The sequence below is a fragment of the Vulpes lagopus genome, chromosome 10, assembly GCF_018345385.1.
Source record: "Vulpes lagopus strain Blue_001 chromosome 10, ASM1834538v1, whole genome shotgun sequence".
NCBI lineage: Eukaryota > Metazoa > Chordata > Mammalia > Carnivora > Canidae > Vulpes > Vulpes lagopus.
The window spans coordinates 71,312,802-71,336,006 of NC_054833.1; the positions used below are offsets into that span (position 1 = coordinate 71,312,802).

The 23,205-nt window shown below is 39.4% G+C and overlaps 1 protein-coding gene across 5 annotated transcripts in view; it reads right to left on the bottom strand.

Annotated features, from left to right (window-relative positions):
- The window catches only part of DNAJC6 (DnaJ heat shock protein family (Hsp40) member C6), a 140,105-nt gene that overhangs the window by 19,683 nt on the left and 97,217 nt on the right, over window positions 1–23,205 (bottom strand). For all 5 annotated transcript variants that reach the window (XM_041772873.1, XM_041772874.1, XM_041772875.1 and 2 more), the window contains 10 exons: window positions 23,055–23,104; window positions 22,791–22,939; window positions 12,754–12,876; window positions 8,293–8,426; window positions 7,599–7,793; window positions 6,587–6,704; window positions 4,999–5,078; window positions 3,752–3,945; window positions 3,560–3,640; window positions 850–1,290 (listed from right to left, as the gene is read on the bottom strand). In XM_041772873.1, coding sequence (XP_041628807.1) covers window positions 850–1,290; window positions 3,560–3,640; window positions 3,752–3,945; window positions 4,999–5,078; window positions 6,587–6,704; window positions 7,599–7,793; window positions 8,293–8,426; window positions 12,754–12,876; window positions 22,791–22,939; window positions 23,055–23,104 — 1,565 coding nt within the window. The remainder of the gene's footprint in view (window positions 1–849; window positions 1,291–3,559; window positions 3,641–3,751; window positions 3,946–4,998; window positions 5,079–6,586; window positions 6,705–7,598; window positions 7,794–8,292; window positions 8,427–12,753; window positions 12,877–22,790; window positions 22,940–23,054; window positions 23,105–23,205) is intronic.

A 23,205-nucleotide genomic window follows, 5' to 3' on the forward strand; every position in this document is an offset into this window, starting at 1 on the left:
GCGGAGAGTGGAGACATTTCTCTTTACTCTTCCTAATGTGATGTCATCTTGGATAATGGTGATGGTAATAAGGGGCAGCTCAAATGCTTACCCACCTACAGTGTCTTGCAAATTTCAAAAAATTGTGGATGATCATAGGTGGAGTCTACAGCAATGAGCAGAATGAAGCTGAACCACATGGGTGATAACTGCTTTACTATAGTCAGCTGTGCTGCTAGCATATGTCCCTTAAATGTATCTTGAGGTAAGCAAGTACTTCTCTGCATAATCAAAGTGTATTCAGAAAATTACAATTCCAGGAAAACATTACAGGAAAACTAAAGAGAGAGCTCTCAAGTGAAATGACCCAGTTCTGGACCCTGGCCCCAGCACTTATTAGCTGTATAAATGTATGCCACTAATTTGGCCCTATGCCTCCATTTCCTTAACTATAAAAATAGGGACAATAAGAGCACCTAATTACCAGGTTTTTGTAATAACTGAATCCATGTTCAGCATTAAATTTCATGTTAGGCAAACAGTAAGTACTCCTTGAATATTAGCTATTATGATTAGTAATAATTCATCAATCTACATCTCCAAGCAAACGTAACTGAAGCAGCTCAGGGATTGAAGCTTTGAGAAGAAAAAAACAAAGAAAAGATGAAGAGCTCAAATATTGACTCTTACATTGTCCTACCAAAACAGACAACATTTCTATTTCCTCTTGGGTTCTGAAGATAGAGACCTCTAAGAGACTTTCAGGGAGGCCAGAAAAGTCTAGCTTACTAGGAAAGTTCAGTTGTGCCTGCTTGGCCCAAAATTTACAATTTAAAACTGAGAGGTACAGTGCAACATGGAAAAAATCACCTTCTCCCACTCTTAGGGTCGGAGATGCAGAGGTGGAGGTGGCAGATCGGCGTGGTGTCGACTGGGCAGACGCAGGTCCACTTGGATGAAACATGTCTTCCACCCCTGACTGGCCAGCCTGGGCAGGCCCAGCTGCGGCTCCACCCCCAAACAGGTCACTCAGCAGTTCAGAATTGGTGGGAGGAGCCACTGGCGGAGAGAAGTTCTTACTCACTGCAGACCCTTCAAGGCCCAGAAGGTCCACATCCTCAGGTGGTGGGGGGGGAGGCGCAGCTGGCTCCTGCTGCTTTTTGCTGGGCTTTTTAGCTCCCTGTTGTTTGTCACAACTGGCACTGCCATGTGGACTAGAAAGGGTCAGAAGTTCATCGTCCGACTGCTCACTTTCTGGATTCACTAGGGCAGCATGATCCTCTTCACAGAATGATTTTTCTGATTTCTGATCTAAGGAAGGCAAAGATAAAGGGTTGGTTACTGGCCACAGCATTACTGATTTCTGTGAGTTAGAATTAGTATGTAACTCCAGAAAGAGGGAAGGAGCAGCCCTGAGCAAATGCTGCCTTCAGATCCTTATTAATAGAAAACTTGCCGTATTTCACATTGCGTCCAATTGCCCTTTGTTGAGCATCTGAGGGGCAATATAGCATAATGGGGAAGAGGACGAACTATGGAGCCAGATAGCCTGGGTTTGAATCCCAGCTCTACTACCTACTGGTTCTGTGACATTGAGAAAATTCCTTTACTTCTCCTCTGTGTCTTGGTTTCCTTCTCAGCAGAATGGGGTAACAAATAAACCTAACTCAGCTGGCTGCTGTAAAAATTACATGAAATGACATACAGAAAGTATCAGATAAATATTAAGTAGCACTTGAGTGTTTATGATTATGATTATTATCTTCCAGGTGCCATGTTAGGCACTTTGTGGAGAAAAAAAACCAACCGTGTTATTTCCTAATCCTTTGCCAATTCCGCTCACTGTCTTTTCTTTTCCAGGCCTGCAGCCAAAAACAAGTCCTTCCTCCCACAATCTGGAGTGGAAGCAAACCACACACCTAACAAGTGAACTGACAAGAGGCTCCATCCAGGATGGTCCTTATACCAACCTGAAAGGAGACCATTTCAGCATAAGATGGGCAGCAGGGAAGAAGCCTGTTCTGGGGAAGGAATGGAGAGGCTGGTGAGGGACTTACCAGGCCCTCCTTGAGACAGATCCTACAAGGGAATTTTGTTATTTAATGTCAAGTATACTCCCATTTCAAATCAAGTACAGATCCACATCCCTAATCCCTAATTCTGAAATACAAAAAGTTATGAAAAGGGGAAGGTTTCCCTAAGTTTGGAAGAAATTCAGCTGATGGAAAAATCTAACCAGAACGGATGTGAAAGTATTTATAATCTTCATTTATCTCACCTGGTATTATTCTTTTCATATGTTTCACTACAGAAACATTAATATGTTCCATTACAAGTTGTCTGAGATGCTGCTGGGGGATGCTGAGTAATATACAATTTGTACCCTATCATCTTTCTAAAATTCAAAAACTTTTGCAATTCCTAAATACTTCTGGTTCTGCAAGGTTCAGATAAGAAGCTGTGCGTTTGTGCTAAAACCTATTTCAGAGCCTAACAGGAATGGTTTCTAAATTACTTACTACAATGTCAGTGTGGAGGGAAAAGTGAAGTTTTATTAAAAGCCTTTATGTGAGGAAGGTAAGATATGGGGAGCTTGTTACTGGGAGGAATTGGGAAGTCTACCTGTCTAGGTTTTGCTGGGCTTTCCAAATTTTTTGTTATTGGTCTCATTTCTCAATAGGAAATTCTGAAAGTAAGGTTTTTAATTCAAAGGAATTCTGTGAACTTTTTTTTTTTCACCAAACGTGGAAAACTTCATAGACAATGGGAATACCATCTTATGTTCACATAGCAGAGAAAGGTCAATCAAAAGAATGCTAACCAGAGCACTGCCAAAGCTATTTTCCTACCCCTTTCTTAGAGAAAGTCCTTGCAATTCAATTCTGCATTGGATCTTGCAGTTAACCTCAGCAAACTCTACAGCAAGGAGGCAAATGTGTATGGACAGAATGCCAATGCCAGTCTACTAATGGCAGCAGTCTCAAATTTTACATTGGAAATATTCTAAAAACAACCCCAGGTTTGGCAGAAAAGGATATCATGATTGAGCCCAATTTCTGCCATGGCTGTTAAAGCACGTAGAAGAGACATATGGGCAAAGTGTTCCCCTTTTCTGCACCAGAGGGAGCTTAGATCGTCCCTGTTAGTGGTGAGAGCCCTCCAGGGGAAATGCCAGATTTTATATTTTCAGAATATGTACACAAGGGCAGGAGACAAGGCCTTTATTAATTCGTGTGTTGGCATCATAAAGAGAAATCCTAGAAAATATCATGCTTATTCATAAATCCAGGAAAAATGGGATCCAAAATAGCACAGAGACAAAAGGTAGAATTTGGCTTAAAATGTTTTTTTTTTTACATTAGTCTAAGAGCACCCATGGAGTTGGAAATAGGGAAGTAATTTCAAATTGCCTGATTTGTAAAAGGAATGAGCACGGAGGGTGTGAAAGAAATCAGGAGGGACAAGGATGACTTGTAAGTGTTGTTCTCTTTGAGACTGCTTTGAGAACTAACCATGTTTACAGAAGAACCACATGACTTAAGGATCTAACCATGTAACTCAGAGAAGTGCTTGGAAGTACCTTGCCAACAGAGAGAGGAAAAGAAGCCACCTTGCCCAAAATGCCTGGGGTTGTCTGGAGGGATGTCTATTGGAGCCTGTCCTGCAAGACAAAAAGCCATGTGGCATCAATGAAAATATAGGAAATGAGTCAAAGTGATAACTAACACAGAGGCTTTGTCTTGAAAACAAAACCAGCAGGGGGGACTCATACCTCCTAACACCAGAGTATCTTGATGCTCCTGGTGAGAAGAGAAGAGAATGCTGGGATTGACATCTTTTGTGCAGTAATGTTCCCATGGTGGGGTTAAGTCTATCACTTTGTCGTGAGTCTGTAGTTCTACATCTAGAGTCACCTGAAATAGCTGAGGATATTTTTCTGGTACATCACATGCATCCAGCTCAGGCCTACACGGGAATTTAAAAGAATAAGATTGGTAAAAACAATGAAATCAGTAGGATGTTTAGCACAGAAACCATTGTAGGTTGATTCAGGTTAACCCTGAGACTCATTCCTAGGGAGAAAGCAATCATTAACCAGTTAAGTTACTTTACTGTTCTGAGCCTGTTTTCCTCATGTAGAGAAAAAGGAGAATAATGCCCACTCAAAGAATTTGGATACTCCTGTGTATGAAAGCATTCTAGGGACGCCTGGGTGGCTAAGCAGTTGAGCATCTCCCTTTGGCGCAGGGCGTGATCCTGGGGTCCTGGGATCGAGTCTCACATCGGGCTCCCTGCAAGGAGCCTGCTTCTCCCTCTACCTATGTCTCTGCCTCTCTCTGTGTGTGTCTCTCATCAATAAATAAATAAAAATCTTTAAAAAAAAAAAAAAAGGAAAGAAGTAAAGCATTCTAGAAGGAGGGCTGATAGATCCACACAGTATGCATGGGCAAGGCCAAATCAATTGTCAACTTAATGAAAGAGGTCCCAGCCGCCACCCTGAGCTCCTGAATGTCTACCCCTACCCTCATCCTATCTCCCTGGCTTCAGCCATCCCTCTGAGCTCCCTGGACCACACCATAATAATGCAACTAAGGTTCACCGTCTGGGATAGAAGGTTACCCTGCTTCAGTGCTATGGCCTGGCATCCTGTCTTAAGGGTCATTGCTCATATCATACCACAGATTAAACTGCCATCCCTGTTGAGGAACACAAAGGGATATACAGATGCAAAGGGTAATGGTATTTATACTTCGTTTCCACTTTATCCAGTCTTGTTCCCTCATATGATCCTTCAGACCTTTCTGTTTGAAGTCTTTGATCCATTATTGTTCAAGACAAATTATACCCAATTGCAAGTTCCAAATGCAGCCAGGCTCTCTGTGCTGCTAAGCTATACTCTTAACAGTCTTGTAGCACAGGATTCCAGGGGATGCTGCAGCAAAGAGCCAATGAGCCTTGGGCACAAGCATTTCACAGCTGCTTGTATTGAAAGGGGTGTTCCATCCATGCAGCACTCACTTGGTGAACTTTAAAACTGTGGTTTCCAGTGGTATGAATCCAGTATGAAACTGAAGCTGGAATATCTGGGTGTTGGTCACCTAAAAATACATGAGAGAAGCATATTACAATCAGCCAGTGAAAAGGTAACTGGATCAAAAGATTGTATTTTGGGGAGCTGTGCACCTTCAACTGTTTTGACATTTGAGCCTTTGTTTACTATAAATACTAAATAACCTTCCCATTTAGAAATAGCTTAGAGTCATTTCCAGCCTCTTTTCCACGAGCCCTGCTTTGGTAAGCCATTTCCTCTTCCCCTAATGTCCCATGTTGCTGCACACTGCCATACTTTGGCTCATTCCATTCGTTCTACCCAGGATGCCTCTGCTCCAAACTGATTAACTCAACCTTCAAGGGCCACCTTACAAGGTCATATCCTCTCTGTAGCCTTTCTGTAGCCACCACTGGCTAAAATGAATCATTCCCACTGTAGCATCTCATCCTATCTCTACTGTGATCATGGATATTCGGACATGTGGTAAATTTCTCCTGCTAGGCTGAGCTCCCTAAGGGCAGGAACCCAGTCTTATTCTTGTTTGTCCTAAACTCCTAAGGCAATAACTGGCACAAAGCATGCATTTAGCAAATATTTGATGAATTAAAATACAATTACTTATAAAATTAATCATAATATCCAAAAAGAGGCAAGACCCAAGTGTCCATCAACTAATGAAGAGATTAGTGAAAAGTGATATAGCCATAATGGAATATTAATTGGCCATATAAAGGAATGAAGCACTAATACATGATACAACATGGATGAATTTCAGAAACATTCTGCTAAGTGAAAGAAGCCAGTCACAAAGGACCACATATTGTATAATTCCATTTATATGAAATGTCCAAAATAGGCAAATCTATAGAAACAGAAAGTAGATTAGTGTTTGCTCAGAGGATGGAAGAGGGGATTGAGCAGTGGCCACTAATAAGTATAGAGTTCCTTTGGGGATGATGACAAAGATGTTCTAGAATTATATAGTAGTGCTGCATAACCTTTTAAAAATGCTAAACATAATTGTACTATACACACTAAAAGTGAACTTTATGTTATGTGAATCTTATTGTAATAAAAAAATTGAAAAAATATAATTACTTAACCCCACATCCTTAATAGAAATATCTCCTCTCACATTGATCCAAATGGAACACTATAAAAAGGGCACAAGCTTCTAAAGAGCAAGGTTTGCTAGAAGTCCTAGGGCTGTCAGCTTCTGGCAAAGTTATCATGCCAAAAACCAGACAAATCACAACCTCTCTGAGTCTCACTGCCTATAAAATGAGGGAAATGGGCATAAGTAATCTTTAAAGACTCTTTCTAATACTAAAACTGTAAATCATTCAAACTCAAAGTGATGCAGAGAAAAAACTCTAAAATATTCCTTATACTAAGGGGTGCCTGGCTAGATCAGCGAGTAAAGCACATGAATCTTGATCTTGGGGTTCAAGCTCCACACTCGGCATAGAGCTTACTTTAAATAATAAAATAAAATAAAATAGTCTTATTAAAGGCTCAGAAGAATTTATGCCACGATTCTTCCTGAAACCATACCTTAGCCTGTAGCCGGCTCCCGATGGTTGACCTCAAGTGATACATGGAAACAACCACGTCTCCTTGCACAGTGATGCTCAAGGGAATAAAGATTTTTCCATCTTGGACACGATATTCTCTTTAAACAGAGACACAAATATACATTGAAAGAGTCCAATCTTGTATAATCACATAGGTATAATCCTCTGTGGCTCTGGCCAAGGACCTGTTTCCCAAGCCTGGACCCAAGAACCATTTCTTATCTGACCAGAGTCAGGAGTACAGCCATGGGTGCAAACTGGTTCTGTTGTGGGATTGTATTGGTCTAATGCTAGGCACTCTCTAACTCTATCCTATCTGGATTTCCAGATAAATTGACTGCCATCCCTACTTTGCAGATCTCATAACCCTCAAATATACCTAGCCCTGATGTATTTGTCATTTCCTAACTTAAATTAATAGTAAAAGCAGGGACAGAGGGAACAAAAATATCCAACTCAGATCAGTATAGAAATTGCAATGCCATGGTCTATGAGGATCAAATTCAATCTATTCCAAACTAACTTCATTTTATGTTACCATCCACTTGCTTCTCTCCACCCCACCCCTTCAGCCACCTGCCACTGGCACCTGCTTTTTATTTGTGGATTCTATAACGTCTTTAATTACATCACTGTCTACCTACTTGCTCACTCAGAAACTTCATTCATCCCTGATTCTTCCCTCATCCTCACCAAATCTTATCAAGGTCACCTCTTTCTTAAATGTGCAGGTCCTCTGTCCTCATTACTGTCTTCATCCTCATTACAGCTCATGTCAGTCCCTTAGCTGGTATCTCCATTTGAGAGGGAGCTATAGCATCCCTTTATTTAGTTGTGCTTTTCTGTAATTACAACCTACGCTGAACTCTTTTTTTTTTTTTTTTTTAGTACCAGCCATGTCACAGTAATGTAGTTCTCACAGGAAGAATATGATCCAACTCACACAGGAATTGAGCAATTTACAAGAAGTGAAGAAAAGTATCATGACTTACTTCATTCGTTCAAAATCTGCACAGGTTGTATATATTTTGGTTTCTCCAATCAATACATCACAGTAAGGACGACATCCATTTCTCTGTTTGTTAAAAAAAGGAACTGGACTGACAGTGATGGACTTAATAGTGAGAGGTTTGAAGTGAGGGCGATAGGGTTTGTCTGCTAGGAGGTCACACATATAGCCCAGATATCTGAAACATAAGATTCACATTCTGTTAGTTCCCAGTACACCAGAAGAAAAGAAGCAATCTTTGCCATGAAGTCTGTTCTTATAAATGACTAACTTATAATAACAATTTACTGTGTAATTTCCTTAAACATTAACTACCAAAAGAGGATGTGGCCAAAAATTTAGGAAAGCTTTCAGCTGGTAACATCGCTATATGCCCCCCAAAGAACTGATAAAGGGGTACTTATTAAATGAAAAAGCTTATGGGAGTCTTATACTAGCTCGATATTTGCACCTCTGCTCCTATTTGATCGACCAGATTCAGTTTATCAGCTAAAGGCTGGCTCCAGAAAAATTTTAGAATTTATCATCAGAAGCACTTTTAATCCAAAAAAAGTAAGGAGAAGTGATTTAAAAGAAGAAACTGTGACTAACAGAATATAATAAGGTCAATTCCTTTTTCTAAGGGCACAATACTGGTTGAAGACATTTGTGCCTACCCTGCATCTAGCTTACTTTACCTCCTGTGAGATGGCGACAGCCCAATTCCAGGTCGCTTTGCATATAACAATCGCACAGCTGGGCCAGGAGTAGAGTAAAGATTACAGAAAATGAACATAGCACCAACCAGAATTGACGATGCTGCCCGTCCATCCTGCCAAGGAAGATACGTAAACCTGTCACAAACATGAGCCAATCAGCCACTCACCACCGAGAACGGCTGTACTGGAGGTTAAAAGAGAAAATCACTTAATAGAATGATTTTCAGTTCAAAAGTATGCACTTGAAAAACCAAACTCTGTCCTAGGTCTTCAAATCACAAAGTGGCAAGAAAGAGTTATTCTTAGGGTGAAATTCACTCTCTGCTAACTTAAGAAACCAAGCAACATAAATTTGATTCACATAGATTGACTGAAAAACAATTTAATCTTCAAAGTAGCTTTGGACCTGTAGGATCAGAACTAGTAGTTGAGGTCTCTTGGTGACAGGCCGGAGGTAGAGTTCACAGATTAGGTAAATACTGCTTTCTGGAATATGCTACGTATATATTTCACCCAAGGTATGTTCCTAGAAAATATCATAGAAAATAAAGAAGCTTTGTATGATTCAACCACATTCAATGGAGAAACATACACAGTTACATTCCTGACAGATGGTGACCCAGGCTCTTCTAGAATATTTTAAGTGACATGGAGCTTGCTGCTACTTTGAAGAAGCCTAGTCCATCTTATAAAGTTATCCTTATTCAGGATAAAGTTCTTTATCTTGAGTAAGTTGAGTTGAAGTCTATTCTACTCAGTGATCCTCATTCTTCCTTCTGTCAGGAAAAAGTAAACCTACTTCTTTCTCCCTGGGAAAGCCTTTCACATATCTGAAATACCCTCCCTTTCCACCAGCTCTTCTATTTGCTAGGTTAAAAACAATCTGTGATGGCTAATCTTCTGTGTCAACTTGACTGGGCTAAGGGATGCTCAGATGGCTGGTAAAAATATTATTTCTGGATGTGACTACGAGGGATTTTCTAAAAGAGATTAGCATTTGATTCAGTAGACTGAGTAAAAAAAGATACACCTTAAGGAATGCCTGGGTGGTTCAGTGGTTGAGTGTCTGCCTTTGGCTCAGGGCATGATCCCAGGGTTCTGGGATTGAGTTCTGCATTGAGCTCCCCGGAGGGAGCCTCCTTCTCCCTCTGCCTATGTCTCTGTCTCTTTCTCTCTCTGTGTCTCTCATGAATAAAGCAATAATTAAAAAAAAAAAAAAGATACACGCTCATCAATGTGAGTGGGCATCATTTAATCTGTTGAGGACCGAACAGAACCAAAAAGTAAAGGAAGGGCGAATTTTCTATATTATTGAACTAGAGATGTCTGTCTTCTTCCCTAGGACATCAGAAGCCCTGGTTCTCTGACCCTGGACTCAGACTGAATTACATCACCAGCTTTTTTGGTTCTCTTGCAAAGAGCAAAAAATTGTGGGACTTCTCATCCCTCACAAGCGCATGAGCCAATTAATTACTATAATAAACACATTATATGTTGGTTGTTTCCCTAAAAAACCCCAAATAATACACGGTTCCTTTGATTCTTTCCCATTTGACATTGCATTTTTAGAGACATCATTTGGCAAACTTTCTCTGAACAGATTCGTTTTAAAACAACAACCTTAAATGTGCTACCCAGATGTGAAATACAAGATATGAGATACATTCCAACCAAATTAGAGAGGAGAAGAAATATCTTTCTTACTCTGGACACTATGCTTTTACGAACATAACCTCAGGCCAAACTAGTTTATATGCAGCTAAGCCACACCATCAGCTCTTAATGATCTTCCTATCCACTAGAACCCCTAGTTCTTTTTAAAATGATGTGTTAAGCTAAGAGACAAACATATTTAATCTTTTACAACAAGATTCAGGACTTCACATTTATTCTGTGTTTAATTTCACATTGTTAGCTTCTTTTAAACAATCAACTTGCAATGGCTTTTAAAATCCAGATTCATTACATGACCCTCCCAGTTCTGAGAAAATTAGTAAGCTTGATCTTCACATCATCATCATTTTTTTAAAGATTTTATTTATTTATTCATGAGAGACACAAAGAGAGAGAGAAAGAGAGAGAGAGAGAGGCAGAGACATAGGCAGAGGGAAAAGCAGGTTCCATGCAGTAAGCCTGATTTGGGACTTGATCCCAGGACTCCAGGATCATGCCCTGAGCTGAAAGCAAATGCTCAACCACTGAGCCACCCAGGCATCCCATCATCAACATTTTTAATTAAAAAAGCAACCAAATGTAACCTTCTCCTGGAAGGATGCTGATCCATTAATCACCTACCTTTGGAAGCAGATACTGAGCCACAATCCAACTAAATGTATAACAACCTAGCCCAAATTTCTCTATCTTGATGATAAGAAATTGGGAAATATCTTGCAGGAATCAAATAAACTGTCTTTACTAATCAATTGGTCTTGTTGCAAAAGTTCAGTTGTTTTGACATGTGTGTTCATAAGGAAGCAATGAGGACTTCTTTTTCCTAAGAGTTTAAAATCATCTGTACAAAGATTTATATTAGAATTCTGCCTTGAATTGCCATCAAGTTCACCAGCCTGTAACTTCCCAGGATCAACCTCCTCTATCTTTTGGAAAAACTCTGCTGTCTTTGTTTGCCTGGCACCTCTATTTCCTGTCTCTTCATGTTACATAAAGAGTCCATGATTGCTTTTCCAAGGGCTCTCAGCATTCTGTCACAGAATTTAAGTCTAGAGAGTGAATTATTTTTCAGTACTGTGAGGCTCTTTTCATATCTCACTACCTACCAGCTGTGCCTTTATGATCATTGTTACTCCTTTACTAGTCTGACATTTGATCCCCTGATAGAGAAAACAGAATAAAGGGGTTAAGATTATACCATGTGCTTCAAGCATTTGTTATTGTCCATATTCCAAGGACAGTTTTTTTAAAGACATTTTAAATCTTAATTCCTTTTAGATTTAGCCTTCCTGATACTCTTAACTGATTCATGGCTCATGGATATGTGTCCCCTCTTTTTATCTACCACACAAGTCCTTTTAAAAAGTCTAATCAATTTTTTACTGAAAGATTAATATATACTAATTATTTTTAATAAATATATATGATCAAAAAAATAAAAAAACAAAATAAATAAAATAAATAAATATATATGATAAAAATAAAAGCTCTCACTTCCAGCTTCAATTCCATTTCCCAAAGACTTGGTGCAGATGTCTGACTCATGCGTATCTTTTTTCAGTGAGCCAGAGAGCAGCCCATGGTGTCATAATCCTTTGTCTGCTTTTTTCTTCTTTGTTGGCTTTTTATTCTTCATGATTATATCTGAATAATGGGAAGCCTCAGGTCTCTCTTGATCCATCTCCCCTTACAAGGCTGTCAGACTTTGGCTCTCTGAACTTTTAGAAAGCTCTTGAGTGAAGAGAAAATCACCAAGGTGCCTAACGCCTGTTTAGTCTCTGAAAGTAATCTGTTCCATTGTACAATATGTTGTGCCTCCAAAGGAAAACACTTTGGCCTTCTGCATTAAACTCCTATGAACACCAAGTGTTTTTCCTTTGTTGCCAAGAGTTTGGGAATGTGAGATGGAAAGAAGAAAATATGTTCTTTAGCTTTCTTCCCTCTTTTAGCCAACTGGCTCTCAAGAAGGAGAGAGAAAATTGTCAAGTAATCATAGAGCAAAAAAAAAAAAAAAAATACACCCTGAAGTTTATAAAAAGCAATGAATAGTTACAGTATTTATACTCAGATTCCATTTGTGTGTTCATTTGTTCATGTATTCAATCATTTTTTCAAACCTTTCATACTCGGGGTGAAAAGGTAAAGAAGACACGGTTTTTGCCTGCTTACAGTCTAGTGGAAAAACAGGCAGATCACCAGATTATGATGATGCCACGGAGATAGATAGTCAATGGGAATGTCTATAGAGTCAAAGATTTTACCAGAAGTTGGGTTTTAAACAGTAGGTAATAGGCTACCAGAGAAGAATTGGGGAAAAGGACTCTTAAGTCAGTGATCAGAAAAGTCATCAGTCTCACTAGGAATTGTGATAAAATACAGTCAATCTATGTGACCACGTACAAGGGCATAGAGGTCTTCTTATTTCATTTTTATTCAAGCACAAAAAAAATTCCAATGTGTTTATCAATTTTATTCACACAGGATTCAATGGTATTTTTGCCTATGTACCCATAGTCTTTGTTTCTACTTCTTTTATAATACTTAGCACATTCTAGAGACCCTATATTTTATGTATATATCTGCCTCTCTCAAGCTTTAAGGCAAGAATAATAAATTCCTCCCTCATTTTTTATATCCTAAGTAGGGATTCAATAAATGCTTATTTAGCTTAAATGTTACCTCTCCACCATTCTCTATAGAGCCAGCTGTATTTGTCCAAACCAAACCTAACTACCACAAATGACAACAACAACAATAAAGGTTACTCACCAAGCAGTGGACAACACAGACATTTTTGGGATTCTGGAGTAGCCAATTATACATATTCCGACACACAGCAAAAAGGTTGTGCAGACTGGGGGCCTGCCTGATGGGCCAACTGCACTCTGACACCTATGGAAACAGAGCAAAAGGAAATGAATTCCCCAAGCAACTCCTCTTCATAAGGAGCTGTCACACCAAACAACTTCTGAAATATGATACCATATTCTCTTTTAATATAGACAGGAAGAGATGGGAACAGGGTCCAAACACAGAAAGAAGAGTTGTTTAATATAGCGATTTCTTAATTAAAAAATTCCATTCTAGTAAAGATATAAGAACGAATTAAAGTATGTTTTAAATAAAAATAGACCATTAAGGGGCTCCTGGGTGCCTCAGTTGGTTAAGTGACCGACTCTTGATTTCTGCTCAGGTCATGCTCTTAGGGTCATGAGATCAAGCCTGCATTGGGCTCTGCACTCAGCACAGAGTCTGCTTAAGATTCTCTCTCTCCCTCTCCTTTTGCCCCCTCCCCCTCCCAATCCCTTACCCGCAGGCACACATGCACATGTGCATACCCTCTCTTTCTGTCTCTAAAAAAAAGACCATTTAAACTACATATTTGGATTTTTAAAAATTCTATGAGATTGCATTTCATTTCTATTATGTATAAAATGTTTTGACGTGCCTATTAGATATTTAATTATAGTATAACCTTATAAATTCTGGATTATTCCTAATTTTATACCAGTTCTCATGAGAACATGAAAAGAGTTGCAGAGTGAGCCAAAGGTACCCTTGTTTGGAGCGCTAATTTCTCCCTGTCTTAATGAGGAAACTCACAACTCCTGGGGGTAATACTTAGTATTTTCATTCATCTAACACATGTGTTCATTGAACTCATTACAGAGCATCGACTATGTTCCTGGAATTATGTTTGACTCTGAACTATACACAATCATAAAAGTCAGGTATTAATGTGCTCTCCATTCTACAGATGAGAAAACTGACTCTCAGAGGTTGTCTTAAGTCATACTGCCAGTAAGTACCAGCAGTGCAACCCAGATCTTCTGAATATAAATCATTGTGAGACAACAGTATACTGGTAAAGATTAGCATTTGCTCAAAATATTGGGCATGAACTCTAAATGATTAGATATTTACTAATTTGGGTAATAAAAATAAAGAGAAGGTTAGACATGGGCAAACTTGGTGACCTCTTTTAGTCTTTCTTCCTTCATAAATGTGGTGAGTGGTACCTCCTGCCTCATAGGGTGTAGTTAGTACATAAGGATATATTTTAAAGGCTCAGCTCAGTATCTGACACACACAAAGTGATTAAGGAATGTTAACTGTTATGATCATTATTTATCAGGTAACTGCCAATGCAAAGCTCTGAGTTCAGATCAAGCCAGCCTTGTTTGAATAAAATGAATGAAATCCTGTTTGGCAAGAATGCAGACTGAAGGGCCAGATCATACAAGGTCTTGTTAGAAGCTGGGAGAATATTTAAGAAGGAGAGTGATTCTCATCTATATTTTCCAAAGATCTCTTAGGATCCAATATGGAGACTGGATGTGGATGATATGAGAGTAGCCAGGGAGAGTAGTCAGGAGGCCACTGAAGAGTCTAAGTCAGGGATGATGGTGGCTTGGGCTAGATGAGTGGCAGTGGGGTGCAAAAAGACTTGATGGATTCAAGAATTAGATATGAAGTGGAATTACTTGTTCGTATGTTTTGGAGACTGATTGTATGGGGGCAGTGAGCAAGTGTGGAAAGATGTACTTATGAGATGAGGGAGAAAGAATGAAGGACGGCTCCCAGATTTCCAGGCTGGAATGGCTGAATAAAAGGATGGCAGGTGCCATTTGCTGAGGTAGGGAATTCTGGAGAAAGACTAGGTTTTATATGGATGGTGTTACCAGAAAATACTCTGCAACACTAACACCACTGGCCTAAGAAAACCCAAGTGTCTCAAATTCCTAATGTTTAACAGTGGGGAGAGAGGCAGGAGCAATCTATTTGGTTGCCTTTTTCTGGTAACCAGATAATCAATAGTCAAAATATAAATGGGAAATGCTGTGTGGTCTCTGTAGAGCTGACATCTAAAAGCAAAGACATGGAGTTTCTCTCTCTGGGGTTTCCAAGAAAGCCCAATATTTTAGCTTAATTTGTAACATTTCTCTACAAGATGATTATAGAGAAATGGCAGGGGACCTTTCAGGTACTTTTCAGGTACTCACTTCCCTATACCGTTCAGCAATGACAGGTGTGATTTATTAAACAAAGTAGTTGAAATGCTTGACATAGCTACCAAACAATCCAGGGTGACCCACTACTGGGCTTCTGTCAGCTTAAACTCCGTATCAACTTGCTTTTTTTACCCAACATGAATCAGGGCTGTTTCTGGCCCATTCTTTACCTCAAAATGGATGCCTAACTGATGTGTTCTTAAGGGATGGAAATGATATATTGATCTTTTTAAAAAAAGAATAGCTGGGAAGATAAATCTTATTTTACCATCAGAGAAATTGCAAAGTGTACATTTGTACAAACTGGTTCTTATCCGCAATGTTTTATCTTCCTTTGGTAAATTTGTACTCATCCATTAAAACCCAAGTTTAAGTGCTCTTTTGTTTCTGACAGTTTCTCTAACACCCACAGGCAGAAATCTTAACTTAGTTCTTCGTACCCATGCTCTTGTCCATTTTCATCTATTAAAACTTTATCAGTAGAGCAACATGGTTGAACCCATGGGCTGGGGGTTTTCACCTTTGCTTCACCACTTATAACCAGATTCACATTAGTCAAGTTACTGATCTTTCAGAGCCTAAAATCTCTCATATGTAAAGTTAAAGTGGGCATTTACAAGACTGTTAGGAGAACTAAGTAGCACAACATAAGCACAGAGAGTGCCAGCTTATTGTCCAACTGTACTCAAATTAACTCTTTACATCTGTCTCCCGCTCTAGACACTAAGCCCCATGAGAAGAGACAGGATAACTTATTCATTTTGTAACCCCAGAGTCATGTCCATATGTTAGCTGAATGGCAGGTGCTCAGAAGATATTTGCAGAGTGAATGAATGAGTGAAGTAACAAAGGATTGAACCCCATTTGGCAATTCCTTCTTGTACTAAGATTTGTCTACATGTACAATATCTCAGGGAAGGAACAGGTGAATCAATTTTGTTATTGTTTTAGGTTGCAATCATGTAAAAGTATGAATAAACTGTTTTTCCATGCAGTATTTTTAAACCTCTTAGAAGCTGTCTGTCAACCATACAAACACTTTAAATGTCAATATCTGCAATGAGTCTCAGCTAAATTGTTCTTAGCACAATAGGCTAAAAGCTCCAGAATCATTAAATCAATCAAGTAAATAATATTAATTTAAAGTACTCCATAATTACATATTTACTTGACATATAATTATACACCATTAAGCAAACATACAATTAGAATTTTTTTAAAGCATGTACTCTGTATAAAAGGGAAGAAAACCACTAAGGCATAAACAAAACAAAACAAAAAATTTTAAGGAATTGCAATTCACTGCAAGTTATTTTTGCAGCTCCCTGGGTCTCACAGGTTCATGCAATAAGCACAATCCTTGGGTATGTGACACTTCACAATGCTATCTCCAGTCTCTCTAAACATCTCCCAGAGCCACTAAGCATCAGAAAACGCCATATGGATTACAGGCTGCCATGATACCACCCAGTGGGGAAAGAAGCCAAAACAGCACCAGGGCTGGATGCCATTCCGTTTTCATCTCTCCATCACCCCAAGCATGAGATAAAATGGCAGAAGCATCCCACTTGCTGAGCATAAGAGCAGACGGCACTAGAGAGAATCAGACTCAAGAGCCATATCCAGGATTTTAAGAATCTGCTACATCATTTTTAGAAAACAAGGTATTTCAGTCAATCATTTAATTACTAACATTAATCATTAACTACCCATTACCAACTGTTTTCCATAGGACAGACATTGCTATCAAGTTTATCCCTTACGGGGAAACCTACAGAAAAAAACTTCTAAGTATTTGCAATGTAGATTTTGGTATTGTCAGCCCCATGTTATACAGGAGAAAACAGTACCTTGGGCGAAGTGAAGTGATTTAACCAGGAAGAAAACAGTTGAGATGTGAACCTAGGGTGATTTTTAAAGTTTAAAATTTGTGTATATGCTATAATTTCATATCAACAAAAAAAATAATAAGAGTCATGTACTTTCTATCCTATCACACTATCTGATGGTTGATTGTTGACTGTAATTCCATCTTATACTTGTGGGGTGGTTATGGCTTCAAGTGATGACTATATTTTCTAAGATTAAGATAATTCATTGAAGCCTGCAGAACTAAAGTGTGGGGATCACTGGTCCTCCGGCTTCTAGGCCAGGGTTTTTTTTTTTTTTCCTACCTCATTTTGCCTCATCCTTAGCTGTGTTAGCTGTAAAGTCACTCCTCTATAGCCAACCCTTCTCACCCACCAGTGAACCAAAGCCAAACAACTGGGAGCTATGGTGACCTCTTTGGTGAGCTCTGGAAGGAAAAGGAAAAGAAATAAAGAAACAAATAGAAGACTGACCTTCAAGATGTTCAAGTTGATAGCATATTCCCCCCAAAATCAATTTGTTCTCCAAGGGGAAGAAATCCTATAAGATTAGTAGTAGTAGTTTAGAAACAGTCAAAATGAAGAAAGGTTGTAAAGGAACCACTGGGTTTAATTTTTTTATGCCCCTAACAGGGCTCCTTCAGCATACTTTCCTTCCACTTGAACAGAGGAAAAAGGATGCTCAAAGGGGCACTGGAGCGCTATCAGAATGTAAGAACTTCAGGACCAGGTTAAACTTAGTAGCCATTCATCCAGTTTTCTACTTCCTGCCAACAGCAATGCTGAGAAATGTGTAAAGCAGTGGTTCCTGATATTCTGAGCAGTTCTAAACCTGTGCAGAATAAACCAGTATACCTGCACCCACAGAGTGAATAGGTACAGTGTTTATTTGAGAGATGATGGAAAAGGTTGAGTATAGACAATGGTGATGGTTACACAGTATTGTGAATGTATTCAATGTCACCGAACTGTATTCTGACCAACGCTTAAGATGGTGTATGTTCCTGGCATGTATAGTTTATCACTAAAAAAAAAGAAAGGAAGGAAGGAATGAAAGAGATGGTTAAACTCTCTGAAGCCCATCCATGGATCTAAATACACAGTGGACCTGGATTTCTTTAACCGGAACATCTGGTTCAGATAATGCATCTCACTGGTCTCCAGGACTCTCCTGTCAACATCAGTAATTTTTATTTCCTCAAGGTGGAAACTGGCTAAGACTAGTAAGAAAACTGATGTTAAATACCTCTGGTATAGTTCTGAAGAGGTATTTTAGCACCTCACTTTGAAAGCGGGGCAATCTGCCAAGTACTGTTTTGAGTTGGGACCTCTGTTAAAATGGAGACTAACTATGAGTCCTATTCTAAGATTCTGCTACACATGCAAATACTAAGGGAACTGCTATTTGATTATTTCATATGATTCCTATCAAACCATGTGGCTTCCACAGTAACTTCTTGCAAGATACATCCACGAAGACAAAAGAAACAAAAGCAAAAATGAACTATTGGGACTTCATCAAGATAAGAAGCTTTTGCACAGCAAAGGATACAGTCAACAAAACTAAAAGACAACCTACAGAATGGGAGAAGATATTTGCAAATGACATATCAGATAAAGGGCTAGTTTCCAAGATCTATAAAGAACTTCTTAAACTCAACACCAAAGAAACAAACAATCCAATCATGAAATGGGCAAAAGACATGAAGACAAATCTCACAGAGGAAGACATAGACATGGCCAACATGCACATGAGAAAATGCTCTGCATCACTTGCCATCAGGGAAATACAAATCAAAACCACAATGAGATACCACCTCACACCAGTGAGAATGGGGAAAATTAACAAGGCAGGAAACCACAAATGTTGGAGAGGATGTGGAGAAAAGGGAACCCTCTTACACTGTTGGTGGGAATGTGAACTGGTGCAGCCACTCTGGAAAACTGTGTGGAGGTTCCTCAAAGAGTTAAAAATAGACCTGCCCTATGACCCAGCAATTGCACTGTTGGGGATTTACCCCAAAGATACAGATGCAATGAAACGCCGGGACACCTGCACCCCGATGTTTCTAGCAGCAATGTCCACAATAGCCAAACTGTGGAAGGAGCCTCGGTGTCCATCGAAAGATGAATGGATAAAGAAGATGTGGTTTATGTATACAATGGAATATTACTCAGCCATTAGAAATGACAAATACCCACCATTTGCTTCAACGTGGATGGAACTGGAGGGTATTATGCTGAGTGAAGTAAGTCAATCGGAGAAAGACAAACAGTGTATGTTCTCATTCATTTGGGGAATATAAATAACAGTGAAAGGGAATATAAGGGAAGAGAGAAGAAAAAGACTCCTAACTCGGGGAAACGAACTAGGGGTGGTGGAAGGGGAGGAGGGCAGGGGTGGGGGTGAATGGGTGACGGGCACTGAGGGGGGCACTTGACGGGATGAGCACTGGGTGTTATTCTGTATGTCGGTAAATTGAACACCAATAAAAAATTAATTTATTAAAAAAATAAATAAAAATTTTTAAAAACTGAAAAAAAAAAAACCATGTGGCTTCCAAGCATAAAAGCTAATCACAATACAGAATGACTCCCCTCAGCAAAGTGAAATCTTCCTGGAAACAGCCTGTTTCTGCCACCACCACGCATATTCCCAAACACACATCACATAATAAAAATGTAAAGTGACTCAGATCAGATATACACAGAGCTAGACTCCTGTGAGTCTCTAAATAAAACCAGTCTCATTTTTGGTCTTTTCCAACATTGGTATTTATGGAAGACTCTGCCATCTACATTAATTCTTTTTAATTTTTTTTTTTAATTTTTTTTTATTTATTTATGATAGTCACAGAGAGAGAGGGAGGCAGAGACACAGGCAGAGGGAGAAGCAGGCTCCATGCACCGGGAACCCGACGTGGGATTCGATCCCGGGTCTCCAGGATCGCGCCCTGGGCCAAAGGCCGGCGCCAAACCGCTGCGCCACCCAGGGATCCCTCTTTTTAATTTTTTAAGAAGATTTTATTTTTAAGTAATCCCCTACACCCAACATGGGACTTGAACTTACAACCCTGAGATCAAGAGTTGCATGCTCTACAGACTGAGCCAGCCAGGCACCCCATGCCCTCTCTATTTATTAGAATAAAATTTAATTGCAGACCCAGCACTCCACTGTCCCAGAAGGATGGAGAAATAGTTCTAGCCCTTGTGCACTGGAAGATAAGAACCAAAAAAACTTTCCTAAGTAATGCAACAATGCGATGCAAATCAATTTGTGGCATATGTGCTGGGGTGAGAAAGGACTGGGGTTTGAAAAGAGATGTAGCCAAATCGGAAACAGAGCTAAGACAAAAATACTAAGGTTTCAGGGCTATCTTGCTGAAATGGAACCGACAGCTGAAAGCTAGTTAGGTCAGTGGGTCCAGTCTGGGATAGGCTGAAGATATATTGCAGGCCTGGGTTTTAGAAGAAAACTGGAAAAGCCTGTGGGGTAGCATACTCAAATCCTCTCCTTAGCAAAGTTAAGCTATTAGAGGCGATGGGGAGGTGTGGCATGGGAGCCTCTTAGGGAGAGGGAGCAACTCATGCAAAGATACAGTATGTCTCCCCCCTGGTTTGAGCATGGGGTTTTTTAGGCAGTGGAGAACAGTGAAAAATGAAGTTGGAGAGACAGACAGAGTCCCAATCATGAAGAGCTCTGTAAGATACCTTCTACAATCTGCACAGAGAGGAAATAACCCCCTTCCTTTCACTTACACTCATAAGTAAGCAAGACTTACTCATGCTTCAAAGTCTAGCTTTCACGGCTGTCTCCTTTCCCTAAACTCCCTCAGTAGGGATTGTAAATATTATCTGCATTTGTCTTTAGTATGTTTTCGCTTCTCTTTCCAGCTAGGCTTAAGTGTCTTGAGAACAGGAACCAAAAATGTATTTTTGATCTATATATGTAACAATTCTTGGCATATTCTTTCTTCTGCAAAACATGTACTAGCCATGCCAGGCACTGTTCTAGGTGGCAAATAAAATAAACATACCTCCTGCTCTTCTCGGGCAAACAAGAGTAGCCCAGGACAGATGTTCAATATGTAAGTCCTGGTCTTGCTGTAACACTATTAAGACTGGTCACAAAACATGTAGTTACATAATAGATGCCTTTAAGTACCTTTATAGAGATCGCTTTTACAAATACTACACAAAGAGATATCCTCATGTGTATGAATGCTTCTATAATGATATGTCTTTATTTACTTTCAGAGTGAAATTTTTCCAGACTATGACAGGCCTTTCAAGATCTAATAAAATTTCTATGAAATATTGTGGAGAATGTTCCAGAGTCCTTCAGTTATGAAAATGATGACACTGAGTTGCCAAACAAGAAAAATCAATTCAAAAGATTTGTATCGAAGTTAGAAATAGAGTATCTACTCACATTTTTGTTTGATGTTAATTCACTTGCTCTGAATTAGGTAATAGATGGAATAAGAGTTGGAAAGGCAGTTAATTATAGGGAATTTAAAAGAGCTGCATTTAAAATCTCCATTACAGGATGGCAATTTAGACCAAACTGCTACAGAATGGTTTTATCAGTGCTTCTCAAGAGTGGTCCCCAGGGCAATAGCCAGGGTAGCACCCAGAAAGTTGTTAGCAGCCCAGATTCCTACCACTCTCCTGTCCTGCTGAATCAGAAATTCTGGGCCTAGGTATTTGACCAGCACTCCAGGTGCTTTTGTTGTTGCTCACTAAATTTGAGAACCATTGGATTTCCTCTTGCTGATTCCAGGAACACTCAGAGAAAAGAAAGTCCTTAGCAAAACTCTCCCTTATCTTATTGAACATTAAGGCAGGTAGAGATCTTAGAGAACACATAGACCAAAGTTTTGTGTTTTTTATAGATCTGGAAGCCAAAACCCAGAGATTTTGACCAAAATGTGTTCCAGCATCAAAGCTGAAATCCTAGATACACAGCATGGACAACCAACTATCATTTTGCTTATTTGAAATCAATTTTCACTTTTAAAGTGTCCATTGTATAGAAAATTCTTTCTATTTATTAATAGACTCAGATGTAGTTGCAAAACCAATCATATCTAAGGCTAAATCAAAATATTTGAAATTGTTCATGAGAGAGAAAAAGCCTTAATTTAGGAGTAAATCAAGAATTCCACATCAGATTCAAACCTAAGCCAGCACTTACGGCTTCTCAACCAGCAAGAAACTAGGAATATTTCTCTGCCTCATTCAAAAAGCTCCTTAGGAGGATAAGCCAGCTTTTCCAAGTAATTTTGTCAGCCCAGTAATGGTTAAGAACACAAGCCTGAGACCACCTGGTAGTCTTGGGCAAGTCACCTTACTCTTCTGTGCCCCAGATCTCCATCCATCTCAAAAGACAGTATAAAAGCTCCAAATATTAGGAACAGTATTACCACACCTACTGTGTGGGACTGTCTGTGTGGTATCCTCTACCTATGAAAGAAGCACCTTTACTGAATGTCAGAGAGCTATTTCCATTAACTGCTGTCTGTACCGGTCTAGTGGCACTGCTTCATCATGATGCTGAAGTAGCAATAAGGAAAGGTTAAAGGCATAATCAGCACTATAGTATAGCGGTCACCAACCACCCTACATAGCAGTTCAATTTCCAACTGAGTCTCACAGCAATATTGCCCTAACAACTGAGCAACCAGTCATAAGTGATTTGAGATCTCAGATTATATGGTATCTTGTTGACAGACTTTCCTGCAAATGTCCTCACCCAAAGAAAATCTTCAAAATATTTCATAATAGCCTAATAAATATTTTGTGGCTAGAAGCATCCAAAATATATAATTAATCAGCTTTGTGTGTCTGAGGACCAAGGCTCTTAAAGGGAAAAATACCCTGTTACAGCTTCAAACCATGTGATCCTAGCGCTAAAATTCCTTACCCTGCTGTGAAACTTGGCAGTTCGGTAAGACTTAGGTGACAGATTGTACACCGTGTAGTGGTCAAGATGTCTGGAATCCAAAAAGCTTCGGATATCATCAACCTGATTCCTGAATCCTATGTCAACATTGTCCAGAGGAAAGGACATCACTAGGAGGGATCATAAGAGAGAGATTATAAGAGAGAGGTTAAACAGGTTTGCTGTTGCCATTGGTAAATAATGAAAGCTGAGCTATTGAACAGTTATTAAACACGAGAAACTTACCAATAATTCTGGAGGTTACATAAGTGAAGTCTAAATCTCCCTTTGTGTAGCTAAAAGCAAGACAGGAAAGGGTGCTCATTAAAATGATCCAAATATGTTAGGATTCCCCTCTCTCAATCACCTGCCTATCATGACTTGGACACTTCCATCC